Raw genomic sequence first — 16,411 nt, forward strand, 5'->3', positions numbered from 1 at the left:
CTTTACATATGAACTACATGTATTGTAAAACAGATTCGTAAAGTTGAAAAGATTATTGTCATGAGTTCAGTAAATGATGAAAATCTGTGAAAATTGGCGAATTCTTAACAAAACTTTACACCAAACGATATGTGCACATGCTTTTTAGCAATTGGATGCATGATCCTCGTACAATTCATCTGCATAAAGTTTGCAGTTGGTTCCCCCAAGTTAGTGGAGAGATCCATCTTTGATGTAACCATATATATATACATAACATATAGTGAGTGCTCCAGGTGAGTCTAAACTTTTGATGGGTAGTATATGTAGAATTCCTCTAAGAGAGCAGTCAGCCTGTATGTTAATTAGGCTTACTCCTTTATATGAGACGTTGCCTAGGCACATATGTCATGATTAGATTCACATTGGAAATGATGTGGAGATTCGACCACAGACTTTCTGTGAGATGAGTTGAGGAACTGCCCACTGCGCTACCCAGACCTAATAAGGGGTGTGTAATGAAACATGAACCACAGCAGGACAGTTGACTCAACTTGTCCCAGTGATCGTCTAGAATGTGGCAGGGACTTGCTGGGGTGGTGTTGAGGGGTGATCCTTAGAGGGTGGTAAGCACGGCAGTCGGCCATTCCTCCACAACACGAACAGTCCCCCGATTACCTGGACCAACCACAGGATGACCGCTGTCCAAGCTCCTCCCTGGGTAGTTACAAAATTAACATGCAACTGTACTGCGTTCATATAAAATGCATGTGCCTTTCGCCTTAAATGTTGTAACAGATATAAGCATGCTTTACCATTAACTCGATTCTTAATCCTTAGGAATACTCTCTAAACAAACGAGTTACGAGAAATCCTTAATTTCGAGTTCCGTGTAGATTCTCTTTTCAACAAATGTTTATTTAATATTACCGAGAAAAGTGTTTGCGTTGAGACACAGTCACTAAGGTAAACCTATTGGTAGGATATGTCAAACACCCGGTGGTCTGGTCAAGGCATGAATCTTCACGGATCCGTCTCAAAGATGGGATAATGCTGCATGCCCCGTTTCTCAATAAACTGAAGTCAAAGTAATTTTTGGACTGCGTGGAGTTTCCTAAATGTGGCATTTCGAACAAAAAGATTTTTTTTTCCAGTATCGGTATTGGGCTACGTCATTTCTGTCTGCTTCGACTCATTGAGGTACAAAACCAGCCTTAATGACGGGTCGGCCATTGATTATGATCGAGTTTGCTAGAAAGTCAATGTTCAAAAACTGACTGACGCTAGAGAAAGCCATCAAAAGATGGTTTCATGCATATACACTAAAACTGGCTTTGGTTTGGTGCTGGTGATATAGTTTAAGGGCGTATGAGTCTATTTGCTCTCATAGGCATTCGTAACTACTCGCCTCTTTCCGTAACCTACAAGAAGACTCTATCGCCAAGAATTATGGCAAACCAATCAAATCGCGCGTAGTAAAACGCATTTCGAAGCATGAAAATGGCGGCATCACACAATGCAAAGCACAATTTAATCATAAACTTTGAGCTAAAGCCAAGGATCAGCAACTTTCAACTCTGAAACATCTTGACGAAGGGTATGACTGTATAGTGGTTTTGCCGACTGAATGTGGAGTAACCACTTTCAGAAATTCAGACTTATCTCTTCTTGGAAAGCGTGCTCTAAGAGTATTCTCATCACCGTGCCCGTTTGCGTTGTGGGATGGGTACGAGTCACTCCATCCGGCTTCTGCTCGAAATGATGACGAATAGTTACGAATGCCACGAGATGGATCCAAACGCATTGCGTACAGTGGGGTTAGTGTGGGTGTAAAGAAATGCGAACAGAAACGCCCCACATAACGCACCGATATTTCTATTAGGTCTACAAGGGGACCGGCCTCCGTGAATGTAGTTGTAAGAGCGTCCGCCCGGAGAGACGTTAAAATATATGGTACTTGTTGGTCCTCCCTGCCTTGCGCTCCGCATTAATGGGTACAAATAAGGACTGGTCGGCCTCGGAGTCAGTATAATGTGTCTGAGTAAGGTAGGGAGACCGGGGTCAATTGTAACACGGGTCAATTGTAACAAGGGCGATTACTCTAAAAGTTTTCGCCCAAGCATAGTGTAGGTGAGTAGAGTTATTTCCCTTTACTTTGCTGCGGTACTCATCCAGGCGTTTTTCATCCGCTCGCTTATGGCGAGATACAGTTGACGAAAATCGTTTTTCACATAGGTAAGCAATTTTCACAAAACGTACTAAACCGTTCTTAATGCAGTAAATGGTGTTTGGTATGAAATTAACTTTTCAAGTGTAAAATTTAGATATTACGACATATTTGGAAGTAGAAATATTTGAGAAGCCCAAAGTTGTTAACGTGTGACGTGGCATGAAACATGGCTACTGCCATCAGGGGGCAATTGTAACACTGTGTTACAATTGCCCCCATGTAATTTTCTTCCCTTGTTTTACGATAATAAAGCAAATTATGATGAAGGTTTTATGTTAGTTCTTTACTTGGTTTTATCATAGTAGAACATTTTCAGTTTTATGTTGTTAGTTTTAGCCTCGGGTGAAAGTTTTTGGTCTAAGTCTTTGTATAATTTTGGGGGCATACCAATACAAGAATTTTAAACGAAAAACATTTTAAATGTCGGTGGTGATACAGGTTTATTGTTAATCCATTTCCACCTCAACAGATCAAGATAACATCTTTCCACATTTTATTTTGATTTTATTTGGAAAATAAACAAATTGTTACATTTGAACCTTCTTTATTACAATTGCCCCATCCACCTGCTACAATTGCCCCGTGCTAGGGTCAATTGTAACACTTGCAGTCATTGCATTTGATACGTAATAACTTTGTAAAGACATGATAGTGAACTTGAAACGACACTGAGGTTTAAAGCCAAGAAGCCAATGTACTAGTTAGTACCGATTAACTTTGTGATCGGTCGTCTAGGATCGAACTACAAGAAGTTAAGTAAAAGTGTTACAATTGACCCCGGTCTCCCTATTCATGCTTCACTGCAGCATGGTATCTCAGTGGGCTAGCACTATAAAACCAGCTTCAGTCTGGGCTAGTACGAGCAGCCGCACACCCACATACACACGCATGCACGTCGTCATATGAGCGAAATATTCTCAAGCATGACGTTAAACCCAATTTCACCTCACCTCACCTCACCTCACCTACAAGGGATTCTGTAAAACTATTAGTGAACCAACGGGTATTGATATTTTATCAATCTATGAACTAGTTCACTACTGCTGGAGTGAAACTACATGCATAGTACGCCATAAGATGGCATTAATTAATATGACAAGTATTCACACTTACCTCTGCTGCAGATAGGTTCTCATAGAAAAAGTCCTGTTTTGATTTGTCATGAATCGGTATCACTGCTGCCTTCGAGCACCTGTGCAAAAGAGTGAGTGATGTTTATAATCATTATGGTATGGTCAGTCAGTCAATGGAGAAGCAGAACACGATGGCATAGTCAGCCAGTGGAGAGCCAAGGCAGCACACGATGGTATAGTCAGCCAATGGAGATGAATGACACGATGGTATAGTCAGTCAATGGGCAGGCATGACACAATGGTACAGTCAGCCAATGGAGATGAATGACACAATGGTAAAGCATCAGTCAACAGAGAGGCAGGACACAATGGTATAGTCAGTCAACAGAGAGGCAGGAAGCAATGGTATAGTCAGTCAATGGGCAGGCATGACACAATGGTATAGTCAGTCAACAGAGAGGCAGGACACAATGGTATAGTCAGTCAACAGAGAGGCAGGACACAATGGTATAGTCAGTCAACAGAGAGGCAGGACACAATAGTCAGTCAGTCAGGCACTGAAGGTGCATGACATGATGGTTAAGTCAGTCAGCCGTCAGAGCAGCGAAGACAGTCCGGTACCATTGTGTACTGTCTACTGTGTATTGTGTTAAATTAGAGAAGATAGGATGTACTCACGGTACATTTGTTCCGCCAACGAGGCTGTCGCACAACGTTTTGAAGCCAACACTGATGGTGCAGGCAGATATTAGGACAAAGAAAAATGCAACACCGTCTGCGATGACCTGGATCAGGAACGGTAACTCTGCGAACTGTATTCTGCAAAGACGATTATCATACACTGATAAGAGAGGAGTGAGTTAATATTTAACGTCACATCGGCAATATCTCAGCCATATCGTGACGAAAACAATTTATACAATATAAAGTGAAAACGTTTTGAAGATTATAACCTGTTGACGATGGACAGTAAAAATACTAAAGAATCACAGATATGAATAAAACTAGCGAGCAAAGACACTGATAAAGAGACTGAAAGCAGTTAGCATAATTTAATCTATACCCTGCACGGTGGACGCAATAGTTGCATGATGCAGTTGCCTATTCACGAGTCTGTTATATCTCCTAACTACGTCTACCCTGGACCTATTGAGCGGTGGGTTAGTTAGTTCAGTGGTTAAAGCGTTCGCTCGTCACACCGAAGACTCGGTTCGATTCCCCACATGGGTACAATGCGTAAAAGGGGCGCTGGGGTATCCTAGTGGTTAAAGCGTTGGCTCATCACGCCGAAGACTGACTGACTGACTGACTGACTGAGTTTAGTTTTACGCCGCTTTTAGCAATATTCCAGCAATATCACGGCGGGGGACACCAGATATGGGCTTAACACATTGTGCCCATGTGGGGAATCGAACCCGGGTCTTCGGCGTGACAGCCAACGCTTTAACCACTTAGGCTACTCCCACCGCCCCTCACGCCGAAGACCAGGGTTCGATTCCCCACATGGCTATAATGTGTGAAGCCCATTTCTGGTGTGATATTGCTGGAATATTGCTAAAAGCGGCGTAAAACCACACTCACTCACTCACAATGTGTAAAGCCCATTTCTGATGTCCGTCGCTGTGATATTGATAGAATATTGCTAAACGCGGGGTAAAACTGAACTCACTCACTGGACCTATGCACTGCCATTGTTTCCTTGTGAGTCTGATTCCAACGACAGGCGTAAGCACTTACAGTTTATCCTTTAAAATGCCGATGAAGGTGAGGACGGTCAGCACGACGACGGCGATGGGACACAGCAAGCAGAATATGACGGCGATGGCGATGCTGTAGTTGCATGTCGACGCCGACCCGTACGATTTCTTTACCTCGGCGTACAGCAAACAGTTGTTTTCATGTTTATTCTATAACAGATAACAGCAAATACTGAACAAACGAGTAACGTCATATCAAGCAGATTACGTCATGAGATTTGTACGCCAGGAACCTCCATTCACGAAGCACTAAGGTGATCGTAAGTCATAAGGTAGTAACCTTAGTACAATGTCAAAGAATGGGAGTTAAGGTTAAGCTTAGTAATTAAAGGTTGCTTCGCGAAAGGAGCCCTAGACTAACGTTTAGTCCCTGAATACATATAATTGTGATAGTAGCAAATAAACCCATTTTAATTGAAAAGGTGCCCCAGTGAGACCAGAGATTCAGGACCTGAGGAAATCTAGACTTGCTTCATTTAGGGATTTAGCATTGCAGGGAGGGCTAGGCATTGGGGAAAATAATATGGTTCAGGGACTGTGAGACAGACTAAAGAAGCCCCTGACCAGGTAAAATAGTCGGTTGCTTGCGTCCGAGTGCTTCAACGATAAAAAATGTAAAACCACTTTCAAGGTTATTTATCACGGTGAAACTTTGCATGGATATAGAATATGCAGTTAAACATACACTGAGCTTCCTAACTCCATTTTCCCCAAACATGGACATAGAACACTCTTGTTTTCTGGCGACGATTTGTCTATACAAGATCAACTATCACCATCCAGTTGGGCTGTATAACGCTTTATGTCTTTGCATATACTTTCCCTTAACCACTTTTATCAGCATTTAAAGTGTTATTTTAATAAATAAAAAAGATCTAAAAAAATTAGGATAAGAATTCTGAGGGTTCGGAATATTGGGATTGTGTTTATGTGACATGGAAAGCGCACGCGCGCACACACAACAATTATGCCGTATAAAATTATTGTTTAATAAATCAGTAAACATCATGTAAACCTGTAAACTTGAGAGCTGGATTTCCTGCAAGACATTTTCAGCTTCATTTGTCCTGCACCCATAAACTAACCCACAAAATGTTATCGTCCGAAACAGGATTTCCTGTTATGCGCACTAGCGTTCAAAATGGCCACGCCCATGTTAAGCTGTAAGATTGAGAGCAACCGATAAACAGTTTCATGGGGTGCAAATATAGGTTTGAATAATATGAGTTGGTCAAATTATAGCATTTTCCATTAAATGAATCATGGTGAGTATCATTTTTATACTTTTAGTCGTGTTTGTTTGTTTTACGCCGCACTCAGCAGTATTCCAGCTCTATGACTGCGGTCTGGGCCAGACAATCCAGTGATCAACAGCGTGAGCATCGTTCTACGCAATTAGGATACAATGACATGTGTCAGCCAAGACAGCTAGCGCGACCACCCGATCCTGTTAGGTTTGCGAAATAGGGCCCCAGAACTGATTGGACGTAAACCAGAAATGGTACGAGCAGTCAAACTGGCAGTCTGGAATCGATTCCTTAGATGGGTCAGTCGAATGTGGTTGTCTTGCTGACGTGACGTCACGCGTGGACGGCCAGTCCGAGGCAAATCTCTCCCATTATGTTGAAAACGTCTCCATAGCGGATGAAATCGTGTTTCCATTGACACCAAAATGTATGTCTGCAGCATACCCACAGCGCGGAGACGCTGATTTTTTGTAAGCCGTGACATATAGGTTGGAATTAACGTCTTTTCCACAACATTCAGAGGTTGGACAACAATCCAAACCGAAACATGAGTCTCATTAACCAATTCAGACAATGACCTACTTTCCAGCCGATTCGAATTTTCTCGTGTGAAAGGGAAAGGGAAAGGGAAAGAGAAACTACAAACAACTATGGTTACACTAAATCTAATTCTTTGTTTCATAAGAAAATGGTACTTACAAATTAATTAATTTTAAGTTTAAAGTTTAAAAATCGTCGTATTTCTATATTTTATGTCGAGGTTCAGGCAGCATGTCGTTAACTAAGACGTCACAGGCTGCCACTGTTTGAAGAGGTCGTACAATGATTCACAATTCACCTGGCTCACTGGTTACAACAGCTGTTATGTGTTCTTTGCGCTTATTAAGTGTATTTTTGTAATGTATAATGTGATTGATATATAATATCAAGTGCGTACCAGACCGCCAAACTTTACTAGCGGCCGAGCATCGTTTTGAGATTTCCACGATTTCAGTTTGTCAGAGCACGCTGTACGACAAAGCACGCTGCACAACGTGTTTGCAAGGATTAGAAAGAGCGTAGTGTTGCAATATACGAGTGATTAGATGTATCAAATAATACTGTTTAATATTTATATATCCAGTTGAATGAGTTGGTCTCAAAATTCTGGACTGTTTATTGTACTAAGTTGCGCAATAGGACGGAACCGAGTCAGCAGGAAACGACTGTTGTGTAATCAATGTTTTGACTTGACCGTTCTTCAATTTTTCAATATCAGGTTATGAACTTCGGGTGTCAAAAAGCATGCAAAGAGTGAGTAAGTTCATTGTGCACAAAGTACACGTGCCACGCGCGATAAATGACATCAAATTTCATGCAGCGTGCTTTACTGCATGTTTATTAGGGTTATTTGTAAATAGCTTTTATTTTGTGCAATTTTATGTTATGCACAATTACCTTTTTCCGTTAGTATATAAATCCGACATTATAGTCTGTCAACCCAACTTTTGGGACACCCCTTTTGATATATATACATGTCAACCTGAAACCCACGCTACTGTGACCCGAGGTCATCCACGTGAATTGCGCGCTGACCTAACCCGTAAGCTGTTACGTTTACTCGACTACACCCCGTCTCTTGACACCAAAACAAATAGAAACTTTAATGATAGTTACTTAAGTAACTTTTTCCCCAAGTGACCAACAAACTAAAACTTATTACGTTAAAGGGAATCATTAAGATATACGTTAATAGCATGTGGTCAGTTGGTGTTATTTGGAAGATATTTCACAATAGGGGTGTCCCAAAAGTTGGGTTGACAGACTATAGTCCCGGTACAAGCAGTCCCACACAACTGGTGTTTGGCGTTAGGCCAAGCTTTCTTTATAAATAGGGCTTATCACATACATCAAGTAGACCTCGTTTATAATGATAATGTTCGGCATAGTTCAGCTGGGGCAAAATGTTCCTTGCTTTGTTGCGTTAGGTTTTTAATCAAGCATAGAAGAAGTAAGTTATTGGGATAAATATATGAACAACTATCAAATCATGTGATCCTCGGTACACCCCATCAGCTTTATCCCTTATAGTATTCATACGCATCAAACCAGTGAAGTTCCGGGCTATAAGTGGTCTGAAGTAACCTATGCTTGTCGTAAGAAGCGACTCACAGGCTTGGTGACCTGGTTGACACTTGTAATCGTATCCCAATTGCTCATGCTGTTGATCACTGGGTTGCCTGGTCCAGACTAATTTATTTACGGACCGCCGCCATATAGCTGTGATATATACTGCTGAGTGTGACGTTAGACAACAATCAACAAAACGACAAATCTTAGAACAAGTGTTCATAGATTCCCTACGAGGCCTCTGGACGTTATCAAAGATTATGCATTGAGGTCGCTCATTCTTAATCTGAGATAATCACTTCTAAAAATCGCAAACGGCCTAAGCCTTGCAAAATACCGTTGAAATAGAAGAAATCCAGTCAAAAAGAAAATGATTATTTAGGCCAACTGAAATGATACATTGTCATCTTGGTCTAAATTACTAACTTTTGCATACTTGTTCTGCACTCATGTTCCGCCGACTGTTTGGGGCGGTGGGGTAGCCTACTGGTTAAAACGTTCGCTCGTCAAGCCGAAGACCCGGGTTCGATTCCCCCCTTGGCTAGTATGTGTGAAGCCCATTTCTGGTGTCCCGCCGTGATATTGCTGGAATATTGCTAAAAGCGGCGTAAAACCACACTCACTCACTCACTCCGCCGACTATATACTTTAAGTTATAATCAGAGTGAGTGAGTGAGTGAGTTCAGTTTTACGCCGCTTTTAACCATATTCCAGCTATATCACGGCGGGACACCAGAAATGGGCTTCACACATTGTACCCATGTGGAGAATCGAACCCGGGTCTTCGGCGTGACGAGCGAACGCTTTAACCACTAGGCTACCCCACCGCCCCAAGTTATAATCAGAGAATGGTAGTGGTAACAGCCGCAACGAAATCTAGGAGTTCTTTTCGGAAGTAGCTCTATCGCTGTGTTGCACCGACAGCTCGATCTTGGTCAACTTCCGTTACATTGTGTGTAACTTGAGTGTATGTGTCAACACTAGCTTCAAGTTGAACGTGAGGTCACTCAAGAATGAACGCATAATAAATCGACCTTTCAATCAAACGCAGTTTCCGTGAGGCGATCTTGCCTAGGCCAACTCCACCAAGGTCACATGAAACACGATAAGGAAGAACACACACCAACAACTTGATAGTGATCATGTTCGTTCTGAAAACACCACTTGATTGTGTGGTGTGTGGTGTGTGTGTGTGTGTGTGTGTGTGTGTGTGTGAAGTCACATCGGCAGTGTTTCAACCACATCGTAACTTTAAAAAAAATTAGGTTTAAGAAATACAGTTTTACTAACTAAATAATGCGTATAGAGGAGGCTACAATAGCTAGACGCATTACAGATTTAGAATTAAACCAAATTACCATAAAAGAATATCGCTCTACACAGACTCTCATGTACAGTTGGCTTTTATAAGATGGCCAAGGTGGTCAAACACAGGTGTGTACAGTAAGGAGTGAGAGATTATGGTTTTACGCCGCCTTTAGCCATATTCCAGCTATATCACGGCTTGGGACACCAGAAATGGGCTTCACACATTCTATATATGTCTTAGGCGTGACTAGACAAACAATTAGTCTCTGAAATGAACATATTTTACTGAAAAAAGTTCATAGTAAAAAAATATAAAATATAATGAAAAGGAGCCCTGAGACTTTCTTCATTTTCTAGACTTGTGTGGGCTTTGTTGGATATATTTGCTTCAGGGTCTGTACGACAGACTACGGCGTGACCAGCGAGTGCTTTAACCACTTGGCTACCCCGTCGTCTCTCGCTCTACATAGCAAACCTTAATAAAAATGGGCTGCATGTCACTAGCAACCAACGTTTGACTACCATGCTTGGTACCATGAGAACTTACGGTACCTTTGATACCCGCATGGTATCCCTAGATATGCACCATTCTTTCAGCTGCTGGCGATTGTTTGTAAGGTAAGCAAACAAATATAATAATAAAAAAAGATTCTACTATCAAAACTGTTGTAGATATAAAGTTTACCTACTGTGAAGAATGTGACGCACCTACTCTGAGGGACATTTATATAACACTACTTCATCAACGTCAAGCATACGGCCACTAACAATCTCAGTTGCTAATTTATTACCCTACTTTTAAAAGGGATTAATTCTATACAGAATTCATTCCACACGTCACAAGTTGAATGCATTCCGGTCTTCTTAATACGAGGCATATTTCAGTTCCCGTGATCCAATGCAGAGCTACAGATAATATTTGGGGTCACTGAGTTATGTACTCGCTTGTGTTCATCTTAATTGGGTATCCTAATGTTCCTTTGAGTAACCAAATAAATTGTACCCACCTCAATCAAACTCAGTTGGGTATTTTGCCATATTCCATTAATTGTAAAAATATATTTAAGTTTAAATGTTGGTTTACGTGTTTGTTATTTATGTTTGATCTGTTATATGAGAAACGATCAGAAAGACTGCAAGTTGCCAAGTCCAGGTGCTGAAATGGAAACTCTTAATACTCAGATATGTTATCTGTTTTGGTTTGTACGCGTGCAATATCAAATCTATTGAGTATTTACAAAAATTGAAGCGTACTTGTACGCAATAGACTTAGTAGGAATTGAGTTTTCACATACATATTTGCGTAATTTACGCAGATATGCAGGTTATCTCTACCTCTGCCATGTACATCAAATAACTGGAGTTATGTATTACGCCGCTTTAGACATATTTCAGCAATATCACGGCAGGGGGCACAAGAACTGGGGACACACATTGTGCCCATGTGGGGAATCAATCCCGGGTCTTCAGCGAGACGAGCTTTCACTACTACGCTGGAATATTGTGCGGCGTAAAACTAAACTCACTCACCCACCCACCCACTCACTTCCAATAATCTAAATTGGTAATTGATTTTTTTTGTTCAAAAGAGCATGACGCAATGTGTCACACGAAAGACCTGTTATGTGGTTATTGTATGTCTAATAGTTTATAGTTGTATATTATATACATATAAACATGAAATACTGATCTAGCCACAAAAAACAGAGCATGCCACTTTCACATATCAACAATAAAAGGACGATTAGGTTAAATACTAGTAATAATTCCTAGATTATATGAAATAATATATGGGAAATGATTATTAGTTTTAAAAATCATTCCTACATATAAAGGCTTAAAGCAAAAAGTGTAATGGTTTGCACGATAATTCAAATATCATATTAAACGTCATTAAGGAAGATCAGTTTAAATTATAATTATTAGATTATATAAAAAGCGTCTAAAGATTTGAGTTTTAGCTTCATTATCAATTCTGGGAATTCATAAAAATAATCATTAACAGGGGTGGAAATAACTTTAAAATTGCTAGTGTACTCCGGTACAGTGACACATGTAAAATCACTTGCCCTGATAATTTTTCCACTATACCGGCCTTTTTCTTGTTGATTTTTTAAATAAACAACATTATTAATATTGGAAAGTCAACTGGACACCGGTACAGCGTGATATACAAAATTGCTTGCCCGACAGAAAAAAAACACTGGACTCGGACGTCGGGCAATGGGTTATTTCCACCCCTGAAATTAATAAAAAAAATGAAGCTAAAAATCAAACCCTTAGACTTTTTTTTATATAATCTTAAAATTATATATCTATGATAAGATCACGTTGTCCCTGTAAATGCCTGGCGTCCTTCGACTGTATTGTCGTCTTATTCAGACACGTATTTTACAAGGTTAGAATTACGTAACATGCAGAGAATGATAATTTATTACAGCCTTAAAGTTAGGCTAGCCACTTCAGTCCGCCACAATACCACAAGTGTCATTCAGTCAGTCCTAAAAGCAGGAACAGAGATTTATAGCGCTATAGGTTAGTGGGTGCGGCGAATTTACAAACTATCATAGGGTGACCCTATAAGCTGGAATGTTCCTACCTCTACAGCACTGTCATGAAAGACAATATGAGAGATAAAGTAACTATTGTGTCTACATGTGTAGCAGCCATATTATGTCGGAACTTTATTAAATGCCTGCTTGACCTACTTGAAAATTAAAGGAAAGCTTGCATCTAAGCAGATATTTTGTAAGTCAAGACTGGTCCAGTCCGAGACTAGAAACTAGAACGGTTACTATAGTCTGTTTGCAGTGAAAACGTACCGATGAATTTCACTTTAAACAAAAAGGTAAATCAAATTAGGTGAAATTAAGATTGCGAATCCTCATAATTTTACCTTGCCAATTGAACATTCAAATCACAGAATTTTATTCAACTTAGGATAAAAGTTGTTTAACAAACGATCATAGATTCAAATCGCTATCATTGGTTTGTATTACAAGGGGGTAAGCGCAGCAGATGGAACAGTGAAACAAATGCACGTGCGGTACGTGATCAGCGTTAACTTAGACCAACCCTACTTGTTCTCGGTGTTTCATTTAAAGTGCATACCCCCTTGTAATACAAACCAATAATAGCGATTTGAAACTATGATCGTTTGTTAAACAACTTTTATCCTAAGTTGAATAAAATTCTGAGATTTGAATGTTCAATTGGCAAGGTAAAATTATGAGAATTCGCAATCTTAATTTCACTTTATTCGATTTACATTTTTGTTTAGAGTGAAATTCATCGGTACGTTTTCACTGCAAATAGACTATAGTCAGCCTTGCTAGAACTGTTGCAACAAGCAGGACAGAGAAATTTTGAACATTGTCAGAAAACAAAACAATAATACGCTACTAAAGTATTTGAAGCCTTGAAGTAGGTTGTTCTAATCATTACAAAAATAAATGTCGTGTTCATCAATATGGGTCGGCATGTCTTCTCTCGATGCCGTTGTGGTATTTACTCGTAGTTTGATGTACAATCAGATGAATGGCTGCTTGTAACAGCATCCAAACTACGGGTATGTAATGTCATCTTTGGAGTCGCATTTACAAGCATCCAATCCCAACCCCGTTGTAAATTATTAATGATCAAGACATACTACTGGCAGAACTGGATTGCGATGTGACAAATATCGATTATGAATGTCACATGAATATATACAAGCCTTATCTTGTCATAAAGCCTTGCCTTTTGTGCGTACGCTGTCATTATTGATACGACGACACATAGCGAAACACAGCCGTGAGCCGAACAGAAAATATTGATACTCCGCTATCCAGCATAAGAAGTGGCCTGCCACACAACGCTCGCCCATGCATGTCAAGTGGCGGCAACTGGGACACATTCAATGAAGGAATGCACGTATTTATACTTACCATGCTCACTGCTAGTGCTGAAAATATTACAAGACTACATATTATGATGGCAGCATATAATGCTGTCCTGACAATGAGGATCAAACGAGCCGACATCACGAAAGCCATCGCAGAGCAGAATCCGTGTTGTCCCAAGTAATGGTAGTCTTGCCAAGAGTCACCTCCCTTCGCACCGTCTTTACACAGGAAAATGGAGGGTAAGTTGTAGATGGGATCATAGGCCGGTTTAGACAATCTTGACACGGCCTTTGTCTTCGTATTGCCAGCCACTTGTTCAGTCAGATAAACAGCTTAGTGAGAGGACATGTTAAGTGTGTTCGTAATTTAATTTCATTTGTCTTTAACTTGAGTGAGTGAATGAGTTTGGTTTTACGCCGCTTTCAGCAATATTCCAGCAACATCACGGCGGGGGACACCAGAAATGGGCTTCACACATTGTGGGGAGTCGAACCCGGGTCTTCGGCGTGACGAGCCAACGCTTTACCCACTAGACTGCCCCACCGCCGTATTTAACTTGAAGATATGCTTGCTACTTTGCGCCCCAGAGACACAGACTGTCAGAGTGAGTTAGTGCAGTTTTATGCCGCTTTTAGCAAGATTCCAGCAATATCTCGACAGGGACATTTTAAATCTGTGAACTCGTTTAAATGATTTTATTTAGAAAAGGCTATGACGATATCGAACCCGGGCCTTCGGCAAACACTTTAACCACTAGGCCACCCCACCGACCTCGAAAATTAGTAAAATTGTGATTTGTTTTGTAAACTGTTAAAACGTGGACATTACAGCTACCGGTAAACACTCTTTACTACTACACTATCCGTGAAGATCGGGGTTAGAATTGATCTTCAGTAGCCCATGTTTGTCGCGTAAGAGGAGACTAACGGGATCGGGTGGTCAGGCTCGCTGACTTGGTTGACAAATGTCATCGTATCCCAACTGCGTAGAGATGCTCATGCTGTTGATCACTGGATTGTCTGGTCCAGACTCGATTATTTGCAGACCGCCGCCATATAGCTGGAATACTGCTGAGTGCGGCGTAAAGCCCACTCACTCACTACTACACTACTCTTGAGGACCTACGCTTTCCACGTCAGACGAGTTTCAAATGAATATAATACACAGGAAGTTATTCGATTGATTGTTTTGTTGTTGTTGTGTAACGCCGAAATCAGCAATATTCCAGCTATACGGCGGCGGTCTAAATAATGACCACCCGATCCCGTTAGTAGCTTTTTATGACAAGCATAGGTTACTAAGACCCATTCTGACCGCCTCCGTGGTGTAGTTTGACAGAGTCTGCAAGGAGAGCGGACGAATTATTCCGGTTCCTGAGAACGAGATAGTAGTATATAATAATTTAATGCTCGGACAATAGTATATTATACTTATTCTTTGATGAAAAAATCATCGTGCCTTTTCCCTCCAGGGCACGTTACCAGCGTTGACAATTATTGTTGTGTGCTTGATATATGTGTGTATCAATGCAGAGGGTCATCTCGAGACCCTTGGAAACCAAAACCACCTCCATTTATTCTTGCCAGTTATATATTTTTTTCTAGTTTTGGTGAATACAAATAACTTATGAATCGTATTGCGATGGTTTTAATAAGCTAATAAATCTCATTACGAATGTTACTGACTGTTGATTAGTGTTATTGTGAATGTTATTGACAAGCGTACGAAAGCTACTTTGGATGTTATTGTCAAGATAATCGATCTCTTTGTGAATAGTTTTCACAAGCTCATGAAACGTATTGTGATAGTGTTGACATGTCTTTACACAGAAACCACAAAGGAAACTTGCATGTTAAATTTCCTAGCTAAAATTTCTGAATTTCTCAGAATCACATCAATAACATTCTCCGTGTCTTTGAATTCAGACTTTTAAAAAAGATTACCCCCAAGGACATGTTCATATTCCAGCTAATGACGATGAGGAGGAGGAGTTGGAGATTTTACGTGCTCTTTCCGACATGATGTGTACGTCGCACACGGAATTACACCTTATATAGTCTGTTTGCAGTGAAAACGTACCGATGAATTTCACTTTATACATAAAAGTAAATCAAATACATGTAAAGTGAAATTAAGATTGCAAATCCTCATATTACCTTGCCAACTGAACATATAAATCTCAGAATTTTATTCAACTTACAATAAAAGTTGTTTAACAAACGATCATAGTTTCAAATCGCTATTATTGGTTTGTATTACAAGGGGATATGCACATTAAATGAAACACCGAGAACAAGTAGGGTTGATCTAAGTTAACGCTCATCACGTACCGCAAGTGCATTTGTTTCACTGTTCCAACTACTGCGCTTACCCCCTTGTAATACAAACCAATAATAACGAAATTGAGAAAAATTCTGAGATTTAAATGTATAATTGGCAAGCTAATATAATGAAGATTCTTAATCTTAATTTCACTTTATTTGGTTAACTTTTTGGTTTAACGTGAAATTCATCGGTACGTTTTCACTGCAAACAGACTATAGTAGGGTGCAGGTAGGTTGCATATACATTACTTACTTATCACCGGCACAAATGGACGATCGTTATAACAACATCGCTTGGTAGCCAAAACAAAGTAATCAATCCGATAGTGTCATCCCATTCGTCAACCGATGCTTTCCCCCCATTTAGGAAGGCGGTGACGTCAGAACTCACCGCACCACCTCCAACATGCAACCAGCATGGGTGGACGAATCAATGCTTTGTAGTCTGCAGAAACTAACATACATTGATTCCATTTGCTGTCATAGCATCTTTTGGAGCA

General features: G+C 40.4%; 1 protein-coding gene across 1 annotated transcript; it reads right to left on the reverse strand.

Annotated features, from left to right (window-relative positions):
* Nucleotides 1-207: 207 nt before the first annotated feature.
* Nucleotides 208-13,784, reverse strand: LOC124284418 (transmembrane protein 179B-like). Its single transcript, XM_046720502.1, has 5 exons — nt 13,630-13,784; nt 5,020-5,189; nt 3,961-4,101; nt 3,323-3,401; nt 208-696 (listed from the first exon to the last, which is right to left on the reverse strand). The coding sequence occupies exons 1-5, from the start codon at nt 13,735-13,737 to the stop codon at nt 550-552; spliced, it is 645 nt and encodes a 214-aa protein (XP_046576458.1). The 5' UTR covers nt 13,738-13,784; the 3' UTR covers nt 208-549.
* Nucleotides 13,785-16,411: the final 2,627 nt, after the last annotated feature.

The sequence above is a fragment of the Haliotis rubra genome, unplaced genomic scaffold (assembly GCF_003918875.1).
Source record: "Haliotis rubra isolate DU_JTF1 unplaced genomic scaffold, ASM391887v1 Scf337, whole genome shotgun sequence".
Classification (NCBI taxonomy): Eukaryota; Metazoa; Mollusca; class Gastropoda; order Lepetellida; family Haliotidae; genus Haliotis; species Haliotis rubra.

Coding starts and splice junctions, on each gene's coding strand:
- LOC124284418 (XM_046720502.1), bottom strand. CDS start 13,737: ATGGCTTTCGTGATGTCGGCTCGTTTGATCCTCATTGTCAGGACAGCA. Junction 3,402..3,960: donor GTTGGCGGAACAAATGTACC/GTGAGTACATCC, acceptor TCTTTTGCACAG/GTGCTCGAAGGCAGCAGTGA. Junction 697..3,322: donor AGAACCTATCTGCAGCAGAG/GTAAGTGTGAAT, acceptor GTAACTACCCAG/GGAGGAGCTTGGACAGCGGT.